A 26,549-nucleotide genomic window follows, 5' to 3' on the forward strand; every position below is an offset into this window, starting at 1 on the left:
GATAATTATCGATTATATCAATTAGTTGTTGCAGCTCTAATCCAATCACAATTTCAAATTCTACAATTTTGCATCTTGGGTACATTTACACATGGCATTTAATGTGGTCAAATGCTATCCGAATCACTGAAAACGCATGTTTAATACAAATGGGGCTAAATGGGGCCTAAATGTGCACACTTTTGGACTAAACATTCTATTGGATTTGGTTCACTGAAGCCTGCTAGATACAAATCAACAGGAGTTTACATCATTTAATAGGTATGTGCATCTTTTATAATGGTTTCATTTTGATAACTCCCATTTTAATTTGTTGACAGATTAAAAATTACTTTTACAGTTCTATCATGAACCTGTGGCTTAATAGCGAGGTTGGAGTATTAGGCCTACATTTTTCTAATGATGCACAGTTTGACACAATTCAGAAATGTATGGTAATAACATACAGTGAATGTAAACAATACCAATCATGAGGCCACTGGCGATCTTTGTGTGAGAAGGGGTTGTTTTTGTAGACATAGGTCTCTAACTCTTTAAATCAAACAAAGTGGTTGAGGAGAAAATAATATTAACTACTGCACATTACTTATGGTATAACGTGCTATATACACAAAATTAGGAGGCAGGTTTTTGCTTACAATCTGTATGCTTGCTTTTTTGGGTATGTTATTATTTGGCCACTATATAGTCAAACTGATTTAGTGAATAGTCCTATAATGTAAAGAGCGTAACCGCACTTAACTACTCTCCGCAGGGCATGATGACTGCCAGTGCCTCCAAAGACTACAGCCAGGACACGACAAGTTGGGTTTGAAGCTATTCACCTCAATACTTTGATGTTAAATTTAATCAGAAACCTATATAAGCCCCTTTTTTCTCTCTGGTTAGGTATAACAATGCCCTCTGGTGTGTCCAGCTTCTTGTTGGATTGCTTGGATGTAGATTTTCCAACCTCAAACATGGACTCCACACTTTCCTCCATTGAGGAGTTTCGCAGAGATAATAATTATGGTAGAACTTACAATGCAGAAAATTCTGTAATTGATTTGCACCCATAAAGGAATAGTTCACCCCAAAATGAAAATTGTCATTATTTACTCCGACCCCATGTTGTTCCAAAACCATATGCTGGTATTAATTTATTTTTCTGTGGAACACAAAAGGAGACCTTTTGAAGAATTTTCATGCAACTCTACTACTGTTTAGGGTTGTCAAGCTCCAAAACGATCATAAACTCAATAAAAGTATCATTGAATTAGTGCAGATGTTCCTCACAGTTCCTCACACAAAACTATCGTATGGCTTCAGAAACACTTGAAATATAGCACATGGGTCATATTAACAACTTTGATTGGTATAAAAGGGTGAGCAAATTGGGACATGGTTTTAATTTTGGGGTTTACTATTCCTTTAATTCTTAGTTCAAACCTAATGTCAATTAAATTGCTGTGTGCCACTCACTACAATACAGTTTATACAATATTTTACTCTTTAGTTTTATCAGTAAAAACGATATGCTGTAAATTTTAAGGAATGCTGTTTGTGTTTTTCCCATGACCACTCAGATGAGGAGGCTGTCTTAGTTAGTGAAGGTGGAATTATGAACAATTTGAAAAACTCAACTCTTCTTGATCTCAGTCATGCACAGGATATAGCAATGCAGCAGCCTCCAAACATCTCCTCCATACTTGGTACGTATTTGATTGGCTACTTCTATTAGCCAGGGATATGTTTTATACCAAAACATTTTAGTATAGTGCTAAGAAAATGAAAGCCTGTGTCACATTTATTATTTCCTGCAGAACAATCATTTGACACTGATGAAGAAAAAGAGACAAAATCATTTTCTTTGTCACCAATAAGGTAAGGCCATATGTAGCATATACAGTGATGAAATTAAGACGAAATGTTGAAGATTCTGCACTATACTCTCATTAAAGCAAAAAAATGGGTCATACAGTGGGACATTTTCACATGTTGGTGTTCTGAAATAATTTGTAATAAAAAAATGTGTATTAAATGCAAAAAAAAAAAAAAAAAAAGAAACAATTTAATAGTGGTCACAGACTTTTGGACCGCACTGCATAGACTGTACATATACTGTATGATTGCTTGATTACATTTATCCTGCTTTAACCATCAACTTCTCTGTGTATAGATTCATTAAGCCTTTTCTCTTTTTAATAAACAAATAAGACTATTGATCTGGTTATCTCATGGATTGTACTGATGTTTTTTAGACTCTCCCCATTACGAGTGCCCTCTGAAACATTGCCATCAGATATTGCATCAGGTACTTGCTTGAGTGAGCAACAAGTTATAAGGAGATGGCATGATTTTTTAAAAATAATGCTCTATTTCTGCTGCTTGCAGAATGTGTGTTCAAATTGGTTGAAGAGAGAACACCTGTAAATAAAAGGGTTGTAATTCTTTCCCCTGTTGTGAAAAAGGAGGTGAGTCAGTAATACTCATACTTAAACACAATTCACTTTCTTATCTTTATGACACTGTTCTTGTTAGGTTGGCCATTGTGTACTGTATTAAAATAACTTAACATCTGTAATAAGAAACGTTTATATTTTAGTGTTTTGTAGAGAAGGAGAAACCAATAAAATGCAGAAAAGTGACGTTCAGTGATATTGTGAGCATTCAGAATGTATCAAGCCATAAACACTATAAAATGGGCCACCACAACTATGGAGTTCAACAGGAGAAGCTGGTTAAATCTGGAGGAGGTGTCACAAGTGAAATTAGGAAAATGCCAGTAGAATTCCAAGATAATTCCTCAGGGTCAGCAAAACTCTTTGACTTTGCAAATGAAAGTGAGAAAGAAGCCTTTTTCCAGAGACTGAGAAAAACATACTCATTTCAGTTTCCTTCCAGACTGGTAACTTAAAATTTTTTTTTTTTATTATTTCTTATTTTCTTGTTACATTTACAATTTTGAAAGAAGAGCAAAATTCCATTGTCAATTCTATTGTAAATGTGTCTCTGTTCTTTATAGATAAGGTCCACAGTCTCACCACCATTAGAGAAGACTTCAATCAAAACAAGTTGAGGTTGGACAATGACAGATGTCAAACAATGATAATATTAGATTATATTATTTTAATCTGTATTGGGTTATTCAATGTAAAATTAACCAATGCCATGGATAAATATTAACTGATTAATCCATTATTTTGTAGAAGGGGAATGGTTGGGGGTAAAAATGACCACACAACGACAAGTCAGAAAACACAATGGGACTGTCTAAAAGTCCACAAACTGTGCTAAGACATTGGTGTACCTCATGCACCAAGGGCTCATTCAGTTGACTTGTAGATTCTAACTTTAACACTTTTAGCAAACAAAAAAAAATCCAATTTAAATGGATGAGCTTTTTGTTGCATACAGAAGCTTATGCTGGCCAGAAGAGGGCAAGCTTTCAATGAACACTATACTTCTTCACTTTTATTGTCACACAACCATATACACAAGTGCAATAGTGGGTGAAAGTCTTGGGTGCAGTTCCGAGCAACATAGCAGTCATGCCAGTGATGAGACATAGATGAGACATATACCAATTTACAATAAACAGATTTACACATCACAATTTACATATCTATTATACACATAATTACACACAACACAATATACAAATAATAATATACAATATACAGTATACAATACTCACAATATAGAATATTGTACGGTATACAATAAACACAATATAGAATACACATTATACAATAAAAATAGTATATATAATATATATAAAATATACAGTAGGTTGTATTGTACTGTATTGACATTCAGGTTGTCGGTTGATAGTCAGTTGCCAGTGTGTTGTTAAGAGAGAATATAATTTAAGACAGTCCAGTGTGAGATAATAAGATTAATAAAGTGCAGTGCTGATGTACAGTGCATCCGGAAAGTATTCACAGCGCTTCACATTTTTCCACATTTTGTAAAGTTACAGCCTTATTCCAAAATGGATTAAATTCATTATTTTCCTCAAACTTCTATAAACAATACCCCATAATGACAATGTGAAAGAAGTTTGTTTGAAATCTTTGCAAATTTATTAAAAATAAAAAAACGAAAAAATCACATGTACATAAGTATTCACAGCCTTTGCCATGACACTCAAAATTGAGCTCAGGTGCATCCTGTTTCCACTGATCATCCTTGAGATGTTTCTACAACTTGAATGGAGTCCACCTGTGGTAAATTCAGTTGATTGGACATGATTTGGAAAGGCACACACCTGTCTATATAAGGTCTCACAGTTAACAGTGCATGTCAGAGCACAAACCAAGCCATGAAGTCCAAGGAATTGTCTGTAGACCTCCGAGACAGGATTGTATCGAGGCACAGATCTGGGGAAGGGTACAGAAATATTTCTGCAGCATTGAAGGTCCCAATGAGCACAGTGGCCTCCATCATCCGTAAATGGAAGAAGTTTGGAACCACCAGGACTCTTCCTAGAGCTGGCCGCCTGGCCATACTGAGCGATCGGGGGAGAAGGGCCTTAGTCAGGGAGGTGACCAAGAACCCAATCCAGCATTTCTCTGTGGAGAGAGGAGAACCTTCCAGAAGAACAACCATCTCTGCAGCACTCCACCAATCAGGCCTGTATGGTAGAGTGGCCAGACGGAAGCCACTCCTCAGTAAAAGGCACATGACAGCCCGCCTGGAGTTTGCCAAAAGGCACCTGAAGGACTCTCAGACCATGAGAAACAAAGATTGAACTCTTTGGCCTGAATGGCAAGCGTCATGCCTGGAGGAAACCAGGCACCGCTCATCACCTAGCCAATACCATCCCTACAGTGAAGCATGGTGGTGGCAGCATCATGCCATGGGGATGTTTTTCAGCGGCAGGAACTGGGAGGCTAGTCAGGATCGAGGGAAAGATGAATGCAGCAATGTACAGAGACATCCTTGATGAAAACCTGCTCCAGAGCGCTCTGGACCTCAGACTGGGTGAAGGTTCATCTTCCAACAGGACAACGACCCTAAGCACACAGCCAAGATAACAAAGCAGTGGCTCCGGGACAACTCTGTGAATGTCCTTGAGTGGCCCAGCCAGAGCCCAGACTTGAACCTGATTGAACATCTCTGGAGAGATCTGAAAATGGCTGTGCACCAATGCTCCCCATCCAACCTGATGGAGCTTGAGAGGTCCTGCAAAGAAGAATGGGAGAAACTGCCCAAAAATAGGTGTGCCAAGCTTGTAGCATCATAATCAAAAAGACTTGAGGCTGTAATTGGTGCCAAAGGTGCTTCAACAAAGTATTGAGCAAAGGCTGTGAATATTATGTCCATGTGATTTTTGTTTTCTTTTTTCTTTTTAATAAATTTGCAAAGATTTCAAACAAACTTCTTTCACGTTATCATTAGTGGGTATTGTTTGTAGAATTTTGAGGAAAATAATGAAATTAATCCATTTTGGAATAAGGCTGTAACATAACAAAATGTGGAAAAAGTGAAGCGCTGTGAATACTTTCCAGATGCACTGTATATTGATTGTGAGAGATCAAGAGTTCAGAAGTCTGATTGCTTGGGGGAAGAAGCTGTCATGAAGTCGGCTGATGCGGGTCCTGATGCTGCGATACCGCCTGCCTGATGGTAGCAGTGAGAGCAGCCCATGGCTTGGGTGGCTGGAGTCTCTGATGATCCTCCAAGCTTTTTTCACACACCGCCTGGTATATATGTCCTGGAGGGAGGGAAGATCACCTTCGATGATGTGTCTGGCAGTTCGCACCACACTTTGCAGGGCTTTGTGGTTATGGGCGGTGCTATTGCTGTACCAGGCAGAGATGCAGCCAGTCAGGATGCTCTCTACAGTGCTGGTGTAGAACCGTGTGAGGATGTGGTGGTTCATTCCTCAGCCGTCTCAGGAAGAAGAGGCGCTGATGAGCCTTCACAACAGCCTCAGTGTGGACGGACCATGTGAGTTCCTCAGTGATGTGGACACCCAGGAACTTGAAGCTGCTGACTATCTCCACCGGTGCTCCACTGATGATGATGGGACTGTGTTCTATGTCTTTTCTCCTGAAGTCCACCATAAGCTCCTTTGTCTTACTGACGTTGAGGGAGAGGTTGTGCTCCTGACACCAGCGTGTCAGAGTGTGCACCTACTTTCTGTAGGCCGTTTCATCATTGTCAGTGATCAGACCTACTACCGTCTTATCATCAGCAAACTTAATGATGGCATTGGAGCTATGTGTTGCCACACAGTCATGTGTGTACAGGGAATACAGGAGTGGGCTGAGAACACAGCCCTGCGGTGCACCACTGTTGAGGGTCAGTGATGAGGAGATGTTGCTGCCCATTCTAACCACCTGACGTCTGCTTGACAGGAAGTCCAGGATCCAGCTGCACAGCGAGCTGTTTAAGCCCAGAGCCCGGAGTTTCACATAAAGCTTGGAGGGCACTATGGTGTTGAATGCTGAGCTGTAGTCTACAAACAGCATTCTCACATAAGTGTTCCTTGTTTTCCAGGTGGGAGAGAGCAGTGTGTATTGTAGATGCAATGGCATCATCAGTGGAGCGGTTGTTGTGGTAAGCAAACTGCAATGGGTCCAGTGATGGAGGCAGCACAGAGCAGATGTAATCTCTGATTAGTCTCTCAAAGCATTTGCTGATGATGGGGGTCAGAGCAACAGGATGCCAGTCATTTAAGCAAGTGATTTTGGATTGCTTTGGTACAGGCACAATGGTGGACGTTTTAAAGCATGTGGGGACCACAGACCAGGAGAGGGAAAGGTTGAAAATGTCCGTAAAAACAACAGCCAGTTGGTTCACACACATTCTGATGACGCAGCCCAGAATGCCGTCTGGACCCTTGGCTTTGTGGATATTCACCCGTCGGAAGGATCGGGTTACATCCGCTACAGAGACGGAGAGTGAACTAACCTCTGTAGCTTCGGCTGCGAGAGCTCTCTCCGCGAGGGCGGTGTTTTTTCCCTCGAAACGAGCATAAAAAGTATTTAGTTCATCCGGGAGAGAGGCAGCGGTGTTCATGGCAGAGTTTTTATTCCCTTTATAGTCTGTGATGATATTAATTCCCTGCCACATGCTTCTGGAGTTGGTGGTGTTGAACTGTCCTTCAATCTTGTCCCTGTACTGATAGTTTTCCGGAGTGCATAACTGGCTTGTTTATGCTCCTCCGCATTCCCGGAATTAAAAGCGGAGGTCCGCGCATCAAGTGCAGCGTGAACATCGCTATTTATCCATGGCTTCTGGTTGGGGTAGATCCGTATTATTTTGGTCAGAACAACATCCTCTACGCACTTTCTGATGAAACATGTTACGCTATCAGCGTACACCTCGATGTCATCATCTGAGGCGGACCAGAACATCTCCCAGTCCGTGTGATCAAAACAGTCTTGTTGCATAGAATCTGATTGGTCTGACCAGCACTGGATCGTTCTGAGGGTGGGTGCTTCCTGTTTCAGTTTCTGCCTGTAAGCTGGCAGAAGCAGAATGGAAGAGTGGTCTGATTGCCAAATGGTGGGCGGGGGAGGGATTTGTAGCCATCCCGGAAGGGAGAGTAGCAATGGTCCAAAACCCGGTCCCCTCGTGTGTTGAAACTGATGTGTTGGTGGTATTTTAGTGCAATTGGTTTAAAATTGGCTTTGTTAAAGTCCCCAGTCACAATGAATGCGGCGTCAAGGTGCGCAGTTTCCTGCTTGCTTATAATCCCATACAATTCCTTGAGTGCCCGGTCTGTGTCGGCTTGTGGTGGGATGTACACAGCAGTGATAATGACTGCTGTGAATTCCCTCGGTAGCAAGAATGGTCGACACAGAAGCATGAGAAATTCCAGATCAGGAGAGCAGAAAGACTTGATAGAATGTACATTCCTCTGATCACACCAGGATTTGTTGACCATAAAATATACACCACTACCTCTGCTTTTACCTGAGAGGTCTTTCGCTCTGCATGCTCGGTGCACGGAGAACTCCGCGGGTTCGATGGCTGAATCTGGAATCTCAGCAGACATCCAAGTTTCCGTAAGGCAGATATTGCAGCAGTCCCTCGTCTCTCATTGGAAAGAGATCCGCGCTCTCAGCTCGCAGAGCTTGTTGTCCAGAGACTGAATATTTGCCAGTAGAATACTTGGTAGCGGGGGTTGATTTGCGCAACGTCTTACTCTGATGAGAACGCCGGCTCTATTTCCCCTTTTCCTTCTGCGTTTCTGCGGCCGGGCTGCCCAGACAAAGGGCTCCACTGGCGTATTTGTAAACAGCCGGTCGGCATTGAGGAATTTAAAGTCCGGTTTTCGGTGTGCTATTGCAGAACCAATGTCCAAAAGTGTTTGTCTGTCGTAGACAATAAGGCAGACAACATCCAAGACAAAAAAAAAAAAAATAGAATTGTGAACAAAACAAACAAAAAATTGCAGTGTTGTGTCGGAGCTCGCAACGCAGCAGCCATACTCGGAGCCATCTTGAATCCAGTGCGCCATCTTGAGTCCAATGTGCTATAGTGACAGTTCATAGTTCACATTCTTTTGTAAATGGTTGTTTCTGATAATACTGGATGGTCAAAAGACACATGCATTTTCACTTTGTATTTGTTCTGCAGTTGAAGACCTCAGGAGGGATGAGAACATTTCTGAAGGGTGAGACAGTTCAATCATTCTATCCAACTTTTAGAATACACAAAACATTAACACAGATACAGATACACATGTAAAAGAAGTAAAGAGTTAGACTAAATTGCTAAGATTATATATAATGTGCTTAAATAATTTTTTTGCAGAGTCCTTAAGAATTTGGAATCACCAATGTCTTGCAGTTATTTGGTAAGGACTATTTATATAATTATTTAATAATCTTTAGTCTTCTTATTTTATTAGTAGAATTTAAAGTGAGTTTTGCATTTATTTGTTTTTGAATTGAGTTCTTTGATTTAAACATTAATTTACAGGTGGATGTTCCGATGTCTGACAGGTGGCTTTGTGGGATAAATAAAATTTTAAATGGGAAATGCAGGTTATACATTTCCAAAAATATTTTTGTGTAAAAGATTAACATACAGAAGATGAATAAAGAGAATTCTTGTAGTGTTAATGTGGTTAATGACTTGATTTATCAGATTCTTTCAATGCATCACTGTTCATCTGAGACCACTGTACTTAAAATACCCCTGAGTTAAATGCCTGCATGAGGTGCAATATTAATGCAATCAGCCTTTAGTTCTATGGTATAACCCATAGAAATATAAAAAAGTGGTAAAATGGCAGTTAGTTGTAACGGGGTGTGCTGCTGCGACCTGGATTATTTTTTTGTTTGGTTACATTAGGTACACTGATGCTTACCTTCCTGACATCAACAGCTACATGACAATGGAGAAAGTGCTCCAGGAATGGCGATAAGTACAAGCAGATTTTTTTGGGCTAAAGAAGCAAATTCTGTGATTCTCTTGTTGTCACACCCTTTGCTCCCTTTATGATCACTATGTAGTTATCCGAATGATTCTGAGCATGCGAGTAACTGTTTCAGTAGCATTTCCACTTGAACATTGTTTGGCACAGTACAATTACAAACTGTTCCCTGCATAGGTTTCTCTGCACGGTTAGCTAACCTTACTCAGAAAAGAGAATTGTGCTGGTGGAATGGACATGCAGACCCATGATTAGTCACTTGTCCAGTCCCTGATTTTGCAGCACCACAATCAAAAAAAACAAAACAACCATAACGAGCCTGGATCAGTAAAAAATGGCACAGTTCAGCAATGATAACTGAAAAGCACTTAAATCAATGTGCATTAGTTGACGGATGACCTGATCTGTTCCTAAAGTGCTGCAGAGCTACTCCAGCCACTTTATTATCCCATCCCTCTGAAATAAAATGATTTTACTTCATATCATATAGCATGTGTGAGTCTTTTTGCCAATAATTTTATTTTTTATATAATTAAATAACTTCTGACCATTAAAAGAAAGCCAGCTTGTGATGTTTCTGGTCTACGTTTTGTTTCTAACCATATATATTTGCAGTTTTAGAAATAATAACATTGTAATAATAAATATATGAAGCTTATTCATTCACCCATTTAACCATTGCTCGAGTATAGCTATTAGCTCACAGCTGATTGATCTGTGTTAGTTGCATGTCTTCTTAAAATGTTCATTTTAGTGTTTCCAGGGTAGACAGCATGAAGCCGTTGTGTTGCATCATAGTCAGGGTTGGGGAGTAACGGAATACATGTAACAGGATTACGTATTAAAAATACAAAATATAAGTAACTGTATTCCACTACAGTTACAATTTAAATCATTGGTATTTAGAATACAGTTACATTCAAAAAGTATTTAGATTACTGAACAGATTACTTTGCATTTTATTGTCATTTGTTTCATTTAATATTTAGTCCTTTCAGATGGAAAACATTTATACATATAAATGATGTGATCCAAAGTGCATTTGAACAGTGGTGAAACACTTTCTTATGATGTGTTACATTCATACAAGCAGACAGAGAAGTAAGTTTGAAGTAAGTTTGGAGCAAAAGAAATAGAAATAAACCTTGTGTAAATTGTCAGCTTTACGCTAAGCTAAAATGCTATTTCTAGCCATTTTACATGCACATGTTACCAGACGCGATCATATTTTTTTATCAAGAAAATTCACGCTGGATCATAATTTCTTTTTTTCTAGTAAGACCTTTGATATTAGGGCAAAAATCTTATTCTTGATAATAATTTTTTTATTGTTTTCCTGTAAAAATATCTAAAAATCCTTAAAACATGCTCAGTTAGATTTATCTTGTTTTAGAAACAACACTGCATAAGATATTTCGGTTTTTCAGAGAATGTATTTTTAACATGTATTTTGTCTTACTGTACTGACAGAGTTTTTATAGTCAAAACAAGTGAAAAAATCTACCAGTGCTGAAGAAGTAATCCAAAGTATTTAGAATACGTTACTGACTTTGAGTAATCAAACGGAATACATTACAAATTACATTTTACAGCATGTATTCTGTAATCTGTAGTGGAATGCATTTCAAAAGTAACCCTCCCAAACCTGGTCGTAGGTTGTGACTTGTGGACAAAGGCGACAGATTTCACTGCTAATTTGTAATATGTTATTTGAATGTAATATTGACCAGCAGTTTTGAAGATTTCTGTCTTTCTCCATTCAGTAGATATGAACTGTACTTGCATGACTGAAACCTTACTGGTCGCCCCGAGACCTCCAATCCTAAAAAGCTTGCCCAATTTGTCTTGTCCTGTTCTTGGTATTGAGGCAGGGTCAGATTAAGACTCCTTAGTGCCCCTGCCTGGGCATTAACACCTAATGAGAAACTTTAAAGGTATTTCTGAGAGAACCAAGTAGCACTGAATGCTTCAAATTCTAGCTACAAATGCAGAGAAAACAGAAGCAGTGGATGTGAATGGAGTCGGTCTCCCCTCCCGGATCAAAGCATTCTGTATTCACTTTGCTTGAACTCCGCTCAGCTTACATACTGTATTCCGTACCTCACTATATTAATAAATACAATGCATACCTCTATATAATTATCAGGATAAAAAATAAAAATAGACATAAAATAGGATAAAAAAGAAACCATGGCTGGGTTTACTAAGCACTAAGTAGATCGTTAGTTGCATGTAAGTAGCAGCTAACGTAATAATGTTCATAAATTAACGAGAGCATTGGACCACTCGTTCAATCCATTATGTGTAACTATTTTTCTTGCATCTTTTATTTTATAACAAAGTGACATTTAATGAAATGTATTGATATGTTTTGATTCTTCACTACAGATCTATAATAGATCAGAGCGTTGTACATTTTGTTCATGGATAAATGTTTTTAAAAAGGACTGCCTTTATACCAGTCTTTAAACCGTGCATGTGATGTGAAAATTTGACAGATGGGCCAAGCCTACATCTGAAAACCTATGTTACCAAATCCATCATTTTTTTATTTTATGAAATTCATTAATATTTAATAACTTCAAGCACATTGATGATATTACATACAGTACCATTTCCATGTTTGGCAGTGTTGAGAAAACAAACTCCTGGATATATTGGTGAAAGTTTTAGCCTTACTTCAGCACCTTTTCAGATGTAGAACGAATAACGAGCGATCTACGTGCTGGTTTGAGAAACAGGTGTTCCTCCATCCTAAAATAACATATGACAGAATGACATTAAAAGCATTAGTTGCAACGGGAAACCTAGCCCACGAAGGAAATTTTACACCTCAGTCCGTCTAAATGACAGATAATAATTAGCTTCTCCCGCCATTTCATTTTAAACATTTACATTTAAAAAAAGGTAAGCATATAGGAAACAATTTGATAAAAATCAGCTGATGAAAATGGACACAAATACAGAAATATATCTGGCATGGCAGCCACAGTCAACACTGACTGGTAAACATCTTGGTTATGCAGGGGGCACCGGAACCGGAGCTCTCACTTTTAGCCCACACCTCAACTGAACTTCAGCTGACATCATAACATGAATATACTGTATGCAAGCTTCTGGCGCATGCATTATGAGTAGGATCTACATTTTTTCCTGAATGCGGAAGTGTTGCATGATTCGACTGTTTTCAGTTTCCGGTCTCCAGTGTTTTCACTCGTAACAGCGTATATTTTTAGTTGGTAATGTAATGTTTAGCGTATTACATTTGTAAAAATGGTCAAAAAACATGTGACTGTATAGTGCCAATACTCGAGTCAAGATGACCATTTTTTATTGACAGTGCCTCATCTGATTGTGTAGATGACATGAAGCGATGATCCGAGGTTAGTTACACTGATATCGTTAACTACTTATGAACTACTTATGAGTTATGAAAGCTAACAACAGCACAAGTTGAGCCTGAAATTAAACTTTACTCCAAAAAAACTTAAATGGTTGTTGTTCTCTGTCGGGATCACTCACTTTGGTAGTTTTCAGTGATGTCCGATTCTTGAACGAATCGTTTTTTTGAGCAGATTCTCAGCAAGTAACCGGTCAAGCCGGTTCACATAATTGAACTGAATGGAACTTTAGTTCTTGGTTGATGAGGTAAGACACACAGCTGAAGTACTTGTGCTGCATAGCCAGTGCATCAAACTCTTGGACTTAAAAAAAAAAAAAAATTGAGTGAGTGGGTCCCACTAACTGTCGGAAGTTTGCAGAGGACTTGCTATGTGTTGAGACGTTGATGACAGTAGCCGAATAAAACATTTATAAACCTACAATGTTTTTTTGCTCTTTTATTTTTGAATTATTTTAAAAATATTTGTAAATGAAGGTCTTGAGAATTAAGTAGACATTTTTACTCTATTATGTTACTAATACAAATTATTAGTAATATATTTGTTTTCTAATTGTTTGAATGTTAATTTATGTATCAGCAACAACATACCAAAACAAATCTAAATGCAGACGACTACTAGCCTGAGACAGAGTTCAGAATGTACGAATTGTTCTCGTACAGGCTAGGTTTATCTTACGAGTTACTAAACCAGTTGCCAAAGAACCTGTTTGAAATGAACGAATCAACCCTACAGGCAGAATCGAAAGTCAGCTTATTAGTCATGTCAGACTCGAAAAGAACTGAATGAGCCAGTCCAAATAACTGTTGAAGTTCCTTTTCAAGTTCCCCAAAACGCTTAGGGTTATCTCCACAGGCTTAACCAAGCTCTGAAACTCTTTAAAATCATGCCAATTTTAATTGGCAGATAGCGTTTTGTGCTCCACCTCCCTCACGCGTGTCAAGGGACATACAGTATATACGGCAGAACACAGCGCTATCTCCTCAGAATTTTCTTCTCCAGGGTAGCGATATCTCTAGCGATGAGACATCTTCGCCGTTTTCACCGCTTTACAGTGAACTGATTATTCTGCGACCTGTGGGCCTCAACGGAAAGTATCCTTTGAACAATTGGATTGTATTGAATTTTCTGTATGTATGTAACATAAGCGTTACAGCCTGATTGTGTTTTGAATGTGTATTTGTATACTGTGCTCAATCGTAAAAGAGCCGTATGAAGGTGGGGGCGTGGTTGACCGTCCGGTGAGAGAGAGAGCAGTAAGGGTTCACACCTGTGTGCACTCTTGATGATTAACAGCTGTGTCTCATTGCAGAAAGGCTGGGGAGAGCTAGAAAGAGGTGGAGAACACCATAGTAGGAGAGTCCAACCTGGGTGTGTGTGTCGTGCTGAAAAGTCACATTAATGGATTGTTCACCCGGTCCCAGCTTCCTCCTTTCCACCCAACAATGAACCTTGTTACAAGTCGTTTACTTAACGATGTCTTTATAAAGATGGAGTTTTGTAAATGTTTCCACAAGCACATGAAAACAAGCATATTTCCCTCTATCTGGTGTTTTATGTACTGTGGGGCTCGTTGAGAATGATTGTGTTCACTGTGAATGCATGAATCTCAAGACGCTTTGCTCTCGGCTCGTTTTTCATACTGAAAGCCAAAGCCGTCCCCCTTTCCTCCCACTATTCTCCTTCTGCGGCTTCTGAGGAAATGCACGAGGGAGGAGCGTGAGGATGAGCGATAGAGCATGTGGATTTGAGGGGCCGTCTCAGCCTAGCATGCTTCCTCTCATCCACATCAGGCATCCTTGCCCGTTCAGCTTTCGTTCTGAAAGCTAAAGCCAGTCCTTTCTCCTCCCGCCATACTCCTTCAGCAGCACCCGATGGAATGAACGAGGGAGGCACATGAGGACGGGATATAGAGCACGGTGAAGTTGAGGGTGTTTTGTTACCTGCTCGTGCCTTGCATTTCTGTTCATGTAAAGCGGGGCGTGGCCACAAGGGTGGAAAATGAGCTTTGCCACCCCAATTCGGACCGTTAAAATGTCAGAGCTCGCATACTGGAGACACTGATGTAATCACAGAAACGGTGCGCAATGGCTTAACCCGTCCATATCGCATGGTCACAGAGTGACCGTCCGTGTCGCCTGTGGAACTCCCTGACTCATGCTTCACTGGGCCTGGACACTCTAACCCGCAAATGGCCTGTGGGACACAAGTATGCATTCCCTCCAATCCACTTACTTCAAATGTTGTGCACAATTCGGGAGGACGAGGAAACGTTACTTCTAGTTGCAAGGGAATGGCCCAACCACCCATGGTTCCCAGAGTTAAAGTTTAACTCCTAAAGACATGAATTGTAATTTTGCAATAGATGTAGGAAATCATGAGCACTCACATTAAAATGAAGATTCCAGTCATATCAGTAACCTTATTAAAGCTGTTTTATTCTACATGGAGAGGGTCTGCACATGGGGGCTGCCATGTTAGAATCACATGACCAGCTGAATACTACTCACTTAATCTCAGTAACCATCCTGTTATTTGACACTTTCACTCATTGTTTAAAGTAGTCATGGCTGACTTTGAATACTAAATTTCTACAATGGCATCTGAAACTGAAAACTATTGATTTTAAATTATGCTGCATCCAAGCCGCTAGGTGTCAGTGTAAGTACACCTTTAATAAAGCTCTTCCATGTGTCCCTTCTTCACAGGAAATGCAACCTTTGAATTGCTATAGTTACAGTTTTTCATTAGAACATGTCATACAAAGTTTTCTACAGTAAATATGTCAAAACAAACGAACTCATATATATATATATATATATATATATATATATATATATATATATATATATATATAAATGTGTTACTGACTTGCCAAGGTATAAATCATGTAAATTATTTTTTCTAAAGATTAAGCCAAGGCATTAGGCCTTTTTCTTTTCTTTTCTTTTCTTTTTTTTTTTTTTTTTTTTTTTTTTTAACAAAATGGTGCTTAGTGGTACAAATGACATATTACTTCAACATTAATCCTGTCATATAAAATATGATTTTCATGTTACATTCCACAACTGATTTTAATTCTACATCTATCATGCCAAGGCACTGAAAGAATCACCTGACAAAGAGAATGATATAAGACTTTTATAATTCACAAGTTTATGTATTCATGGAATGCTGAATAGTCTAACAAGAACAATCATTCCTGACCATTTGATAGTCAAGGCCAGTAATAGGCAAACTTGGCTTGTTGTCACACTTTTTATTCTGTTGACTATTTCTCAGGGCAAATTTACTTTTAAATGACAGCTTCTGTATAGACATATCTTAAAGTCTTTGCTATAATATTGTCACAATGGGAACCTGCCATTAAATAGCCTATTATAGGATTTTCTGCTAAATTTAAACAGAAACACAAATATGAACCACAAGACCATTTTTTTAAAACAACAAACATGTAAAGGTAACATACATAAATTGTATAAAATTACAACATATTTTACATACTCTTGACTGGTTAGTATAAAATATGTGGCAGTTTGCACCAACCTGAAATTTACGAATTCTTGAATTCACACAAATTATCCATATTTAAGAATTTCAGGGTTTCTTGTTTGATCCCAACATAAAAATAAATAAATAAGAGGGGAAAAAAACACTCTTAGAGAAATCAACCATTTGTGTAATTGAACTTTTGACTTAAAACCTTAGTTACGGACTTCTGCCCATGTGGCACCACTAGCTCCGGTCTCTCTCATCTTTTGTAAATTATTTTGTCTTTAGGGTTTCTCCAGATTATTAAAATGCATTTTACGTTTCTAAATGTCGTCAGAAGTATGTAACGCAGTTTGTGATCATATTACAGGTTTGATGTGGGAAGTAGTTGTGTTTCCTCTAATAGTCTAAGGAGGGCGGCAGACATCTTTTGGAAAATGTCTCCATTACGTATGAAGCAACAACAACAAAAACTGTCCAGTAGCAGGTTTTTATCTCGAAAACATGATGTTTTACAGAAACAAGAAACGTGAGTTATACCCTCACATACATTAATTACGTGAATTATTTTAATTCCTACTAAACTTTCTCAGTGGAAGACAAGCATTTTTCCCCACCCTGACCACTGAAATGACTGAAGGAGTGGCTTGGTCACGTGGTAATTGTTACTTTTATCCGTGCTGTTAGCAATGGACCAATCACTGTCGTTTGTAATTACAGGATAGGGCTTTGGCCCTGCGTGCCAAACGGGATAAATCATCCTCCGAAGGGCACTTTGAAGGGAGAACAATCATGATAGTCATGCTGTAAGATCGCTTCAAACAGAAATTCTAATAAAAATTACTTTAAAATGAGTTACGAATGACCCTAAGTTTTGAGTCCCACACATTTTTAGCCCTCCAAAGCTCTCACAGTGGTTGGTAAAGTCTTCGAAGGGAATAGGGCATAGGGGTGATCACTTCGTGAATGGAACACTCCTAATTTAATTAATTTTCTAGAGATTACAGAGGGGGATGTACATTTGTATCTCAAATACCAATCTTTGAAATACATATATTCAAACAAGTATACTTTTCTGTGTAGCCTACATAGGTCTTCAGTAAGACAAAAAAAAAAAAAAAATTTTTAATTTTGAATGCTACCCAGTTGAGTATTCAGGCCGGTAAGTGCCCCCATAAGGAAGACACCTTTGTTTCTGACAGAATTTGCCGCCCAGTGCTTTGATCCCAAAACATCAACAAAACGATACTGACCACGTGGTGCATGAACAAAACGAAAGATTCGAAAAAAATCAGCAAAGCGCGAGAGAGAGAGAGAGAGAGAGAGAGAGAGAGAGAGAGAGAGAGAGAGAGAGAGAGAGAGAGAGAGAGAGAGGCGAACAACTGACCAATCAGAGAGCAGTGGCGTTGCCAAGCAGCTCGTGTGACTAATGTCGGTCATATGACTGGCCCACAAATGGAGTCCGTTTCCAGCATTCAAGTGTGTCTCAGGAATTGAGCCGAAAAAAGGATTTTTATTTCGAAATTGTGGGTCCAATATGGCCCCCACGTTATTTCACAAACTTTTTAACAAAAGAAATGCATTTTCACCGCCCGCGAAATGCAGCAAAGAGGATGCGGTGTTCAGGTACGTGTCGAACGCGAGATGATCTCATCTAGAGTCAGAGTGGCTTTAGAATTATGTTGAGCACAACTAACACTAATGAGGTTTTTGTATTATTATTTTGTGCAGTCCTGTAGAATAGTATATTTTAGTCTACAGTTATATAAGGTGTTCAGCGTGCAGTCTGTTTAGCCTCATGGTAGCATTGTCTGACCCTTTGTTGATTTCTCGAATTTAATTTGAGGCTCACCTCAAAAATATTCTTATTCTCCAAAAAGATTTGATTCCCTATTGAACGCTTTTGGTGTTGAACGCGTTGCGAGTTTACTTCAAATAATGACTGCGCGAGAGCGATGATTTTTGACTAACATAATAATACCATTTAGAGTTTAAATGTGCATTTGAAATTCATTTAGTCCGTTATTTAGTAAATTTCATCTCGAGATTTATGTCGGTGAGAATAAAAGCAGCTTGTTTTGGTGTGATAAGACGCTGGCGTGTGTGCGCGCGCGAGAGGCAGGGCACGTGACAGTGTCATCAAACAGTCTCGTGCAGTCAGTGTGTGGATGATTAATACATCCAGAAATGCGTGTAGTCTTCACATGTTGTTAGGTTAATGTATTCTCTTTAAACGTACTGGATTTATGAAGGCGCTGATTGTAAATTCAGATTGTAATTTCATTTCTGACTGAAATGCAATTTCAGCATGCATACTAATACATGTTATATTAAACATTTTAAGCTGTCGTGCTTTTGCATGTTCTTTCTATCATGCTCTTCACACTCACTGCACCGTTTTGACAGAAAACAGGGAATGCTTCTCCTAGTTGTAGGATCTAATTAAAACCTCTGAATAAACAGTACAAATTGCTTTTGGTAAGCCTTTTTTTAAACCGCTTGAAATTTGTTATCGAATTGTTACTAATTAAATCCTGATACAGTTCCATTCACATATTATAAAAGCCATGCGGGCTCTTCTGCATTTGACTCTATATCACATATGTACTCTACTGTAGAGTGTAAGCAGAGTGGTATTATCAACCTTAAATTTAGGAGTCTCTAGTATTTAGTTGTTGACATATCGAAATAACCTGGATCACAGCTGAATGTGCAAATGAAAGTTAAAGATGTTAAACTCCTGATGAAATGCTTTTGAATGGTTGTGGTTGGGCCACCAGGTTTATGATTTCCCAGACATTACTGTACTGTACTGCTGGTGAAGTCTGGAAAATATAATGCATGATTTCTTGTCTCACATTGACTCTCTTCTCCATGCTACTTTGATAAATGCCTTTTCTGACCATATCATATAACTATATTCGTTTTCCACCTTCATTTGAGGCTTAAACAGGCCGACTCTTTCTGTCAAGCCCAATCTTGCTGTAAACACATCCAGATTAATATGAACAGTTTGCTTTCACACTCGTATTAATACTGTTAAATAGATGTTTGCCTTTTAACAGTGCAAAGCTCTGGTATTTATTTAGGCTAAAGAGTTGCCAGCTCATTACATTTGGCCATCTAGACATTAAATCTGTATATATAAATATTAATTGTTCATTCATTATAATAAAGTTATCCTCAGTTGTTTGGGAGGCCTGTATTGCAAAAAGAAATAAATAAATAATAATAAAAAAAAATTCTGATGTTGCAAAGAAAGGGATGAAAGTGTTTAGAATTAGCCTGCTCAGCAGTGTGTCTCACATCACAACAACATTGAAGGCATCATGTTATGTATAAAGAGCCTATAGGGACACATGATACTTAAGAATACCAGAGAGGGCAACTAAAGCCGGCTCCACACTAGCCACACATATTTTTTCCAGTGATTTTCCGGTGTGAGCTTCATTAACATAATCACCGGCTAGGCAGAGGGTAGCAAAGCACACATTAGTGTCTGCCAGCAGGAGGTCGATAATCATTTGACCGTCGGGAATCCCTGCTGAGTTAATGGTTACAGCAATGGGAAAAAAGGATCCAACATGACAGAAAAAGTTGTTCTGTTGCCAGGGTTGACTCTTGTGTTCTCTTCAAGTGACCAATGAGCTTCTTCTTTTACTGAAGAACTGACAAGATGTCAAGCTGATCTTAACATTTTCAGCTTCGATCGCACTAAGGTGCAGATCATCACAAACGCTGAATGTAGTCTATAGTGATTCTTTCACCAATTGTTTTTCCTGCGTTTTTCTCCTACACTACAGTGATTATGAAATCAAAAAGCGGCGGCACAACAGTCTGTTTTTATTTAACATAATTTCTTTACTCGGTGAAAGCTGCATGTATGGCAAGCCTCGAGGGGATGAATACACAATCACACACTTTTACAAGGTGAAGTTACTCCATGAATCACATCCTAAATTACTCTTTTGCAATTGTCCATGACGCTCACGCAGTACTCCTATTGTTATTTCGCCGAGCTCCATGTGACAGGGCATCAGAGAGAGAGTTGTGGTGAGTCGGTAAGTTAGTCATACCTCTGAAGAGAACAAGATCTTAGCAAAACAGCCGGTAAGTGTGACACCCCATAGGCCAAAATCGAGTTGTTTTGAGTCTGCTATTGTGATGCTGGCTTAAAAGGGAAACCCCTCTAAGAAGAACTGAAGAGCTACTCATATTTCTTTGGCTTTGGCAGGGACAAATCGTCATACTGTACATTGTTCTAGATTGTGCCAAAAGCTTTTGTGTTCTCTGCTGCCCTGACAGGGCATTACTTCCAATCCCAGAGACCTGGCTGTCTCACACACTTGCTCGGGTTTCGTCTGGTTAGATGGCTCAAACACCCTTGTGGAAATGAACATTTCCTTTGCAACCCTGCAAGATTTAAAGATTTGCTTTTATCTGTTAATTAAATTGATTTCATATATTGTATCTTATGATTTGACTTCATGATGTCTTGTTGCCATGTGCCAATTTTACATGTGCCAAGTGTTTATAATGTATCGATCCACCAGATCATGTGAAAGTGGAACAAATATGGAACAAACTTTGGGCCGACTGTTGTGTTATTGCCTTAAATTTGTGCAGGATCGTGGGTATTGTGCAAAATTGTAATAATTCCTGCAAGTTCGCATTCATTATGCGGGGAATACCTGCAGACATTTATTCACTATATTAACATGTAGATTAGAATTAGTAAATTAAATGAAAACAAATCAAATTAATCATTCTGTCTTTCTGTCTGTCTTGCTCATAATACAGATTTCCATTTGACACATGAACAGGTATTTTCTCTGCCTTGTGCAGGGCTCATTGTGAATAATTTTTTTGTACTGTGCCAGTGGTTCAGATTATTACTTGCCCTGCCAAAATTTTCACTGGCCCCAACACAAAATTGAAAAATAGCTATTTTTAACATCATGGCATTAAAATGTTTTATCTGTAACTGATATATATATATATATATATATATATATATATATATATATATTGTGATTGTCCTTAGCAGCAAAGCAGGGTTTTGTTTATATTCTGTAGATTGTAGTTGAGCTAGCTGCTAGGAATGCAGACTGGAAAAATTCCCACTGCATGCATTCAAAAATTACCCCAGCTAGCGAACAGGAACTGCGTCATGGTCTGGATACTTTCTTTATGTAATGCCTACTTGCTCCCAATGCAATCTTACACTGACTGTCCTTTGAGGGCAGGGCTGCATGCTTTGGTCAGAGGTGGGAGTCTGGGACAGATTAGTTCTCTCTTATGTGGATCAGTTCAGCTCACACTCTCTTCAGTTACACCGTATCTAACCAGCATGTACAGATGCCTTTGTCCATGCACTGTCCAGCTCTGCCTGGAGGTCACCTGACAGTCTCATGTTGTTTTGTGAATTTAGTTCAGTGCTATTCTTAGCAGTGCTCTCTGGTGAGGAAGAGTGAGACCAGGGCTAGGGGAGGATGGGAAAGGACAATGGCAGAATCACAAAGATGCCAAGGTACCTGATGTCTGCTTGCTTTCTGCTTGAACTGTGTGCTGTAAATGATCAATTATTACTTTAAGTTTGTATATTTTACAAAATACTTACTGTAAATGCACACCTTAAATTCAGAGGTGCAAGTTATGGCAAAAATTTATAAAAGAAAAAATATAACTGCACAATTCAAAGTTCAGTTTAATTTAATTACCAACGTTTCGGCTATCAGCCTTTCTCAAGGTACAAAGTTTGTGTTTGTATATTACCAACATCTGCCTTTTTGGGGGCAGAATCTACAGGTTTCACTATGGGAGAACTAGAATTTAACTGGTGTGTTTTGCCTTCTAAATGGGAGCATTTGCTCTGTAGAATACTTGTCTTCCTTGCTGTTGGCCACAATCATGATTGGGTCTTATGTAGTGCATAGGAGATTACGTTCAATGGCTTTGGGACTCATTCTTAATTTTGGAGCAGCGCTGACCGGCTCAACGTGAAGGCTAAAAGTCTAGATCAGGGGTGTTAAAAATTTTCTTTTGGGGACTAAATGCAGTTACAGGCTGCACCTCTTTCATAATTATAGAAGGGCCAGATGCTAATATTGCCACTATGCATCATCTAAATATCATATACTTAATATTATGCAAGTTTTAATTAGTGATTGACCGATATGTGATTTTTAATGGCCGATGCCAAAATCCAGAGAGCAGGGGGGCCTATAGGCTGATACAATTTCGATATATCACACAATTTAATTTAGTAAATAACATAAACATAAAATTGCTAAAAAATTTATACATCTTATTTAGCACTATATTTACCCAATTTCACACTAAACTTTAACTTTGTAAAAAAGAATCTAAAAAATAATAATAATATTGTATTTTAAATGGTAGATAGCAGTTTCTTCTGATTTCTGTTTAGTCATCCAATTTTAGTCATTTATTTGCACATGAAGAAATTGTTAATATATTAGGAAGAAGGAAATAACAGTACACACAGTTGTCCAGCAACCATGGATGACATGTCCACATTAGCAATCGCATTTTCTAAAACAATACAGAATCAAACCAATTGCATATACAGTGCATAGTGAATAATATATTTACTTGTAGCTAGGGCTGTCACAATTATGAAATTTGGCTGACGATTAATTGCCAAACAAATAATTGCGATTTATGACTATTAATTGTCTGTTTTAGGGCTGTGACGATTAATTGTCATAAAATTGTCATTTTTTTAAGGTGTACTTTTTTCTGTATATATGCTTCATACACCTTAAGAAGTAATTTTTACATATTTAACTTCAAATATATAAATCAAATAATAAAATAGGAATAAACTATGATTTCCTTTTAAGGCTTTAAATACTTATGAAAGAGATGAAAAATAATGTTTAAATATCAAAATATTTCTAAATACTTAAAATATGTCTATTTTTGGTCAACTTTAGGTTTGGTCAATTTTACATTTGCACTTGTTTTTTGAACTCATATTTGATAATTCTTTTAATAAAAACTTAAATATAATTTTTATATATATTTTATTATATTTATATAATATTTTATTATGCAATAGTAAAACATTTCTTTCCTAATTTCTTCATTTTTATAATTTTTTTTGATGCTCTGATTAAACCGACCAGCGCTTATTTGTCATCAAGCAAAACCTGTGAGATTGTGTTTCATCATTTTATCACTCCACAGAAATAGAGTAAGCGTGCATCTCCTCTTTGTCACTGTGTGTCATTAACACAGCGTGTATGAACCAAGAACATTTGCCATTACACGGTCATATAAAGTGGAATTGGGCACTTTGTGTTCTGTATCAAAGATCATACTTGTTCGTTTATATTTTCACGGGACTTTGGCATGAGCCTCTTCTGATAGCACGCGCATCAGAGTGCTTCACACGCTCTTTAGGACAGGAGCTGGTTGACACAAAAATGCGCCGTTCATGGCATTTATACAGTATATTCACCTAAATTTCCCTTATTCGGGCATTAAAATGTGATTGGAATTTAAATACCCAATAATCGCGGTTGTGGCAAATAACCACGGTTAGATCAAATAAACGCGATCAGATGGTTATTTAATAATCACGACAGGCAAATTGTAGCACTCGTGATTTTACTTTTACTTTGAAGCTTTTACTTTGAAGTTGCGGATCCAGCAAGAGTACTTTTGATCCTGAAGTTTTTGATTCTGGCTGATGGAATATGCACTTCAGAGGCAGATATTCGATGAGCTCAGTGGGAAGAAAATGCTGGATTTTTGTGAGGTTCATGAATTACAGCAGACGCGTTTGAGCTCAATGTTAAAATGCTTGCCTGTTTTGTTCTCCATCTCTCTCTCCTCAACAGTTCCCTGTTACTTTTAACTGTCTTGTCTAATGATAAAAAGGCAAATATCAATAAAACTAATATATACTGTCTGCAAATATGCACATATCTTGTTTAAACAGATGTAATAAACCAACCTCACACAACTTCAGCAGATCCAGCATCCTGTGGAGCGCTCATAAATCTTCCTCTGACATGCGGACTGTTTAAATGAGACTGTGTTGCACACAGGCCTATTATTGTAGTAACACGATGGCATGTAACAACAAAACGAAACATGACTGGTCGTTTACATGTCTCAGTTGCTTCACATGCAAGCAGGTGATTCTCAGCGCCCTCAAGAAACAAATCGGCCAAAGGGGAAAATTTATCGGCCGATGCGATAATTAAAACATTCAGAATATCGGTCAACCATTAGTTTTAATCACACTTTGTGCTCTATGGTATGCTTGAGTTGGTCCTATTTGTTAATAAAGGATAGGCTGTTTCACTCACAAAGAACACTTTTAATGGAACAGTGATGTGTCTTATATGAAATATTATACTCATTCCCACTTTCGTCCTTTTGATGTCCATTCAGTGTCACTGCAAAACACGTAGAGCTGATACTGAGCAGTGTTGGGTGTGACCCAACACAATAATCATAATCAGATTACATTTTCCTTTTGTGAAGTGATGCAAGTAATAACTCTTAATCATTATTACTCTTCTTAGTAATTTAATTGTAGTTTCTATTCTGTTGTTACTTGTGTAAAAAAAAACAAAATCATCAATATTATTGCACTCCCTTTTATTTTGTAGATGCACATGTGAAAGCTTAATACACTTGCGCATCTGTGTGCCCGTACTTGACCTTGGTGTCCCTGGTGCCCCCTCAAAAACAATAGGTGCATGACGTCTCTGTTGGCAGTGATTAGACGATGCAAAGTCAAATCAGTTCAAATAATTTTTATTTGTATAGTTTATTTGTGCTTTTCCCAATACACATTGTTCCAAAGCAGCTTTACAAAAAATCAGCTGTATCGTCTTAAAAACATGAATAACCAGCACTCCTGGAAACATAAACAATTTGATAAAAAAAAAACAAAAAAAACATTCTGTAGCTTATTATTGAACATTTCACAAATTAGTCCCGCTGTCTCAATATGAGGACATACATTTTTAGGATAACTATTTGCTCTTCAAAAAAACATTTTTTTTGCATGTTTATTAGATTAGGGCAGTGGTAGCTCAGCGGTTAAGGCTCTGGGTTACTGATCAGAAGGTTGGGGGTTCAAGCCCCAGCACCACCCAGATGCCACTGTTAGGCCCTTGAGCAAGGCCCTTGACCCTATCTGCTCCAGGGGCACTGTATCATGGCTAACCCTGCACTCTGACCCCAGCCTAGCTGGGATATGTGAAAAAGAAGAATTTCACTGTATATGTGCAAAATGTTTAATGTGTGATAAATAAAGAAAATTATTATAATTAAATTATTAATTATTAGATGCTACTAGATTCAAATCAATGGGAAATGCACACAGCAGTCATGCTCTGGTCTGAGGAGGTTAAAGATGCTGTAAGGGATATTAGCCATTCTGGAACTCCCACGAGATTGAGCCGTTGAATTAGACTCACCCCCTCTTTACAAAACCCCGCCCTCCAAAGATAGAGACCTTCATCAAATTGTAGAGCAGAAGTGCATCTTTTCACGTTTGTCAAACACAACAGTAGCAAAATCGCACCCTCAGCTGACAACTGTTGTAAATCTGATTATGACATTAAAGTTCCCTTCAAGTGCCTTGAGGAGCACAGTTTTCTTTGGCTTGTTGACGTACTTCCTATTGAAACATAAAATTGGGGCAGGGTTCATGCCTTTTTAAAAATAGCCAGTAGGCTTTAGTTTACATCACAGCTCCCAGCAAAGCATTTTTGATTTCATACTCACTTTAATCTGTAATATCAGTAGCCTGTTAAAAGTGAATATCTGGTGTATTGCTGGAATAGCTATGCTGTTTTGACTCTGTTTGTACACGGCTAGTCTATCTGTATGTTTAACTGCCTGTAGTGAAAGTTATTCTTGGCTCATTTGAGGAATGCTGAATCCCCTAATGCTGTTGCTGGGTCTCTGCTGTGGAGTGTTTAAACTAAACCCCGGATCTGCCCCTGCCCTACAGTGTGTTTCATAAGACCAAGCATCTATTCCTTAAAACGGCACTCTGATGGCTCAAACTGACTGTTTTGTCTGAGGACTGAAGGTGATTCTCAATGATGTGGTCTTTTGTCTGGAACCCTGATATAGTGGATGATTCTGCCATCATCACGGATATGTTTCCACTAATTTTCCAGTCAGAAGGCAATGAGCACAGATGATTGGAGTTTGCCATTGGTGGGAAGAGTAAACAGCCATGCTCTCTAGCACCTGGCCTGTGCCTTTCTTCACCTGCATTGACG

General features: G+C 38.4%; 1 protein-coding gene and 2 long non-coding RNA genes across 6 annotated transcripts in view; all 3 read left to right on the plus strand.

Moving 5' to 3' along the window:
- Positions 1–958: 958 nt before the first annotated feature.
- Positions 959–1,863, plus strand: LOC127430706 (uncharacterized). The gene is made up of 3 exons (XR_007895476.1): positions 959–1,011; positions 1,566–1,691; positions 1,803–1,863. It is a non-coding gene; the product is annotated as an uncharacterized LOC127430706 (long non-coding RNA).
- A 1,070-nt stretch (positions 1,864–2,933) lies between these two features.
- Positions 2,934–9,281, plus strand: LOC127430707 (uncharacterized). Its single transcript, XR_007895477.1, has 4 exons — positions 2,934–3,059; positions 8,575–8,611; positions 8,752–8,794; positions 8,920–9,281. It is a non-coding gene; the product is annotated as an uncharacterized LOC127430707 (long non-coding RNA).
- An 8,410-nt stretch (positions 9,282–17,691) lies between these two features.
- The window catches only part of fnip1 (folliculin interacting protein 1), a 61,002-nt gene continuing 52,144 nt past the window's right edge, over positions 17,692–26,549 (plus strand). The window contains exons 1-3 of one of the 4 annotated variants that reach the window (XM_051680556.1): positions 17,771–17,895; positions 21,070–21,092; positions 21,701–21,799. In XM_051680556.1, the coding sequence (XP_051536516.1) occupies positions 21,762–21,799 (38 nt within the window). In that variant the 5' untranslated portion in view covers positions 17,771–17,895; positions 21,070–21,092; positions 21,701–21,761. Of the gene's footprint in view, positions 17,896–21,069; positions 21,093–21,700; positions 21,800–26,549 lie in introns of all 4 variants that reach the window. The other 3 variants (XM_051680557.1, XM_051680555.1, XM_051680559.1) reach the window with 3 other exon arrangements.

The sequence above is a fragment of the Myxocyprinus asiaticus genome, chromosome 40 (assembly GCF_019703515.2).
Source record: "Myxocyprinus asiaticus isolate MX2 ecotype Aquarium Trade chromosome 40, UBuf_Myxa_2, whole genome shotgun sequence".
Classification (NCBI taxonomy): Eukaryota; Metazoa; Chordata; class Actinopteri; order Cypriniformes; family Catostomidae; genus Myxocyprinus; species Myxocyprinus asiaticus.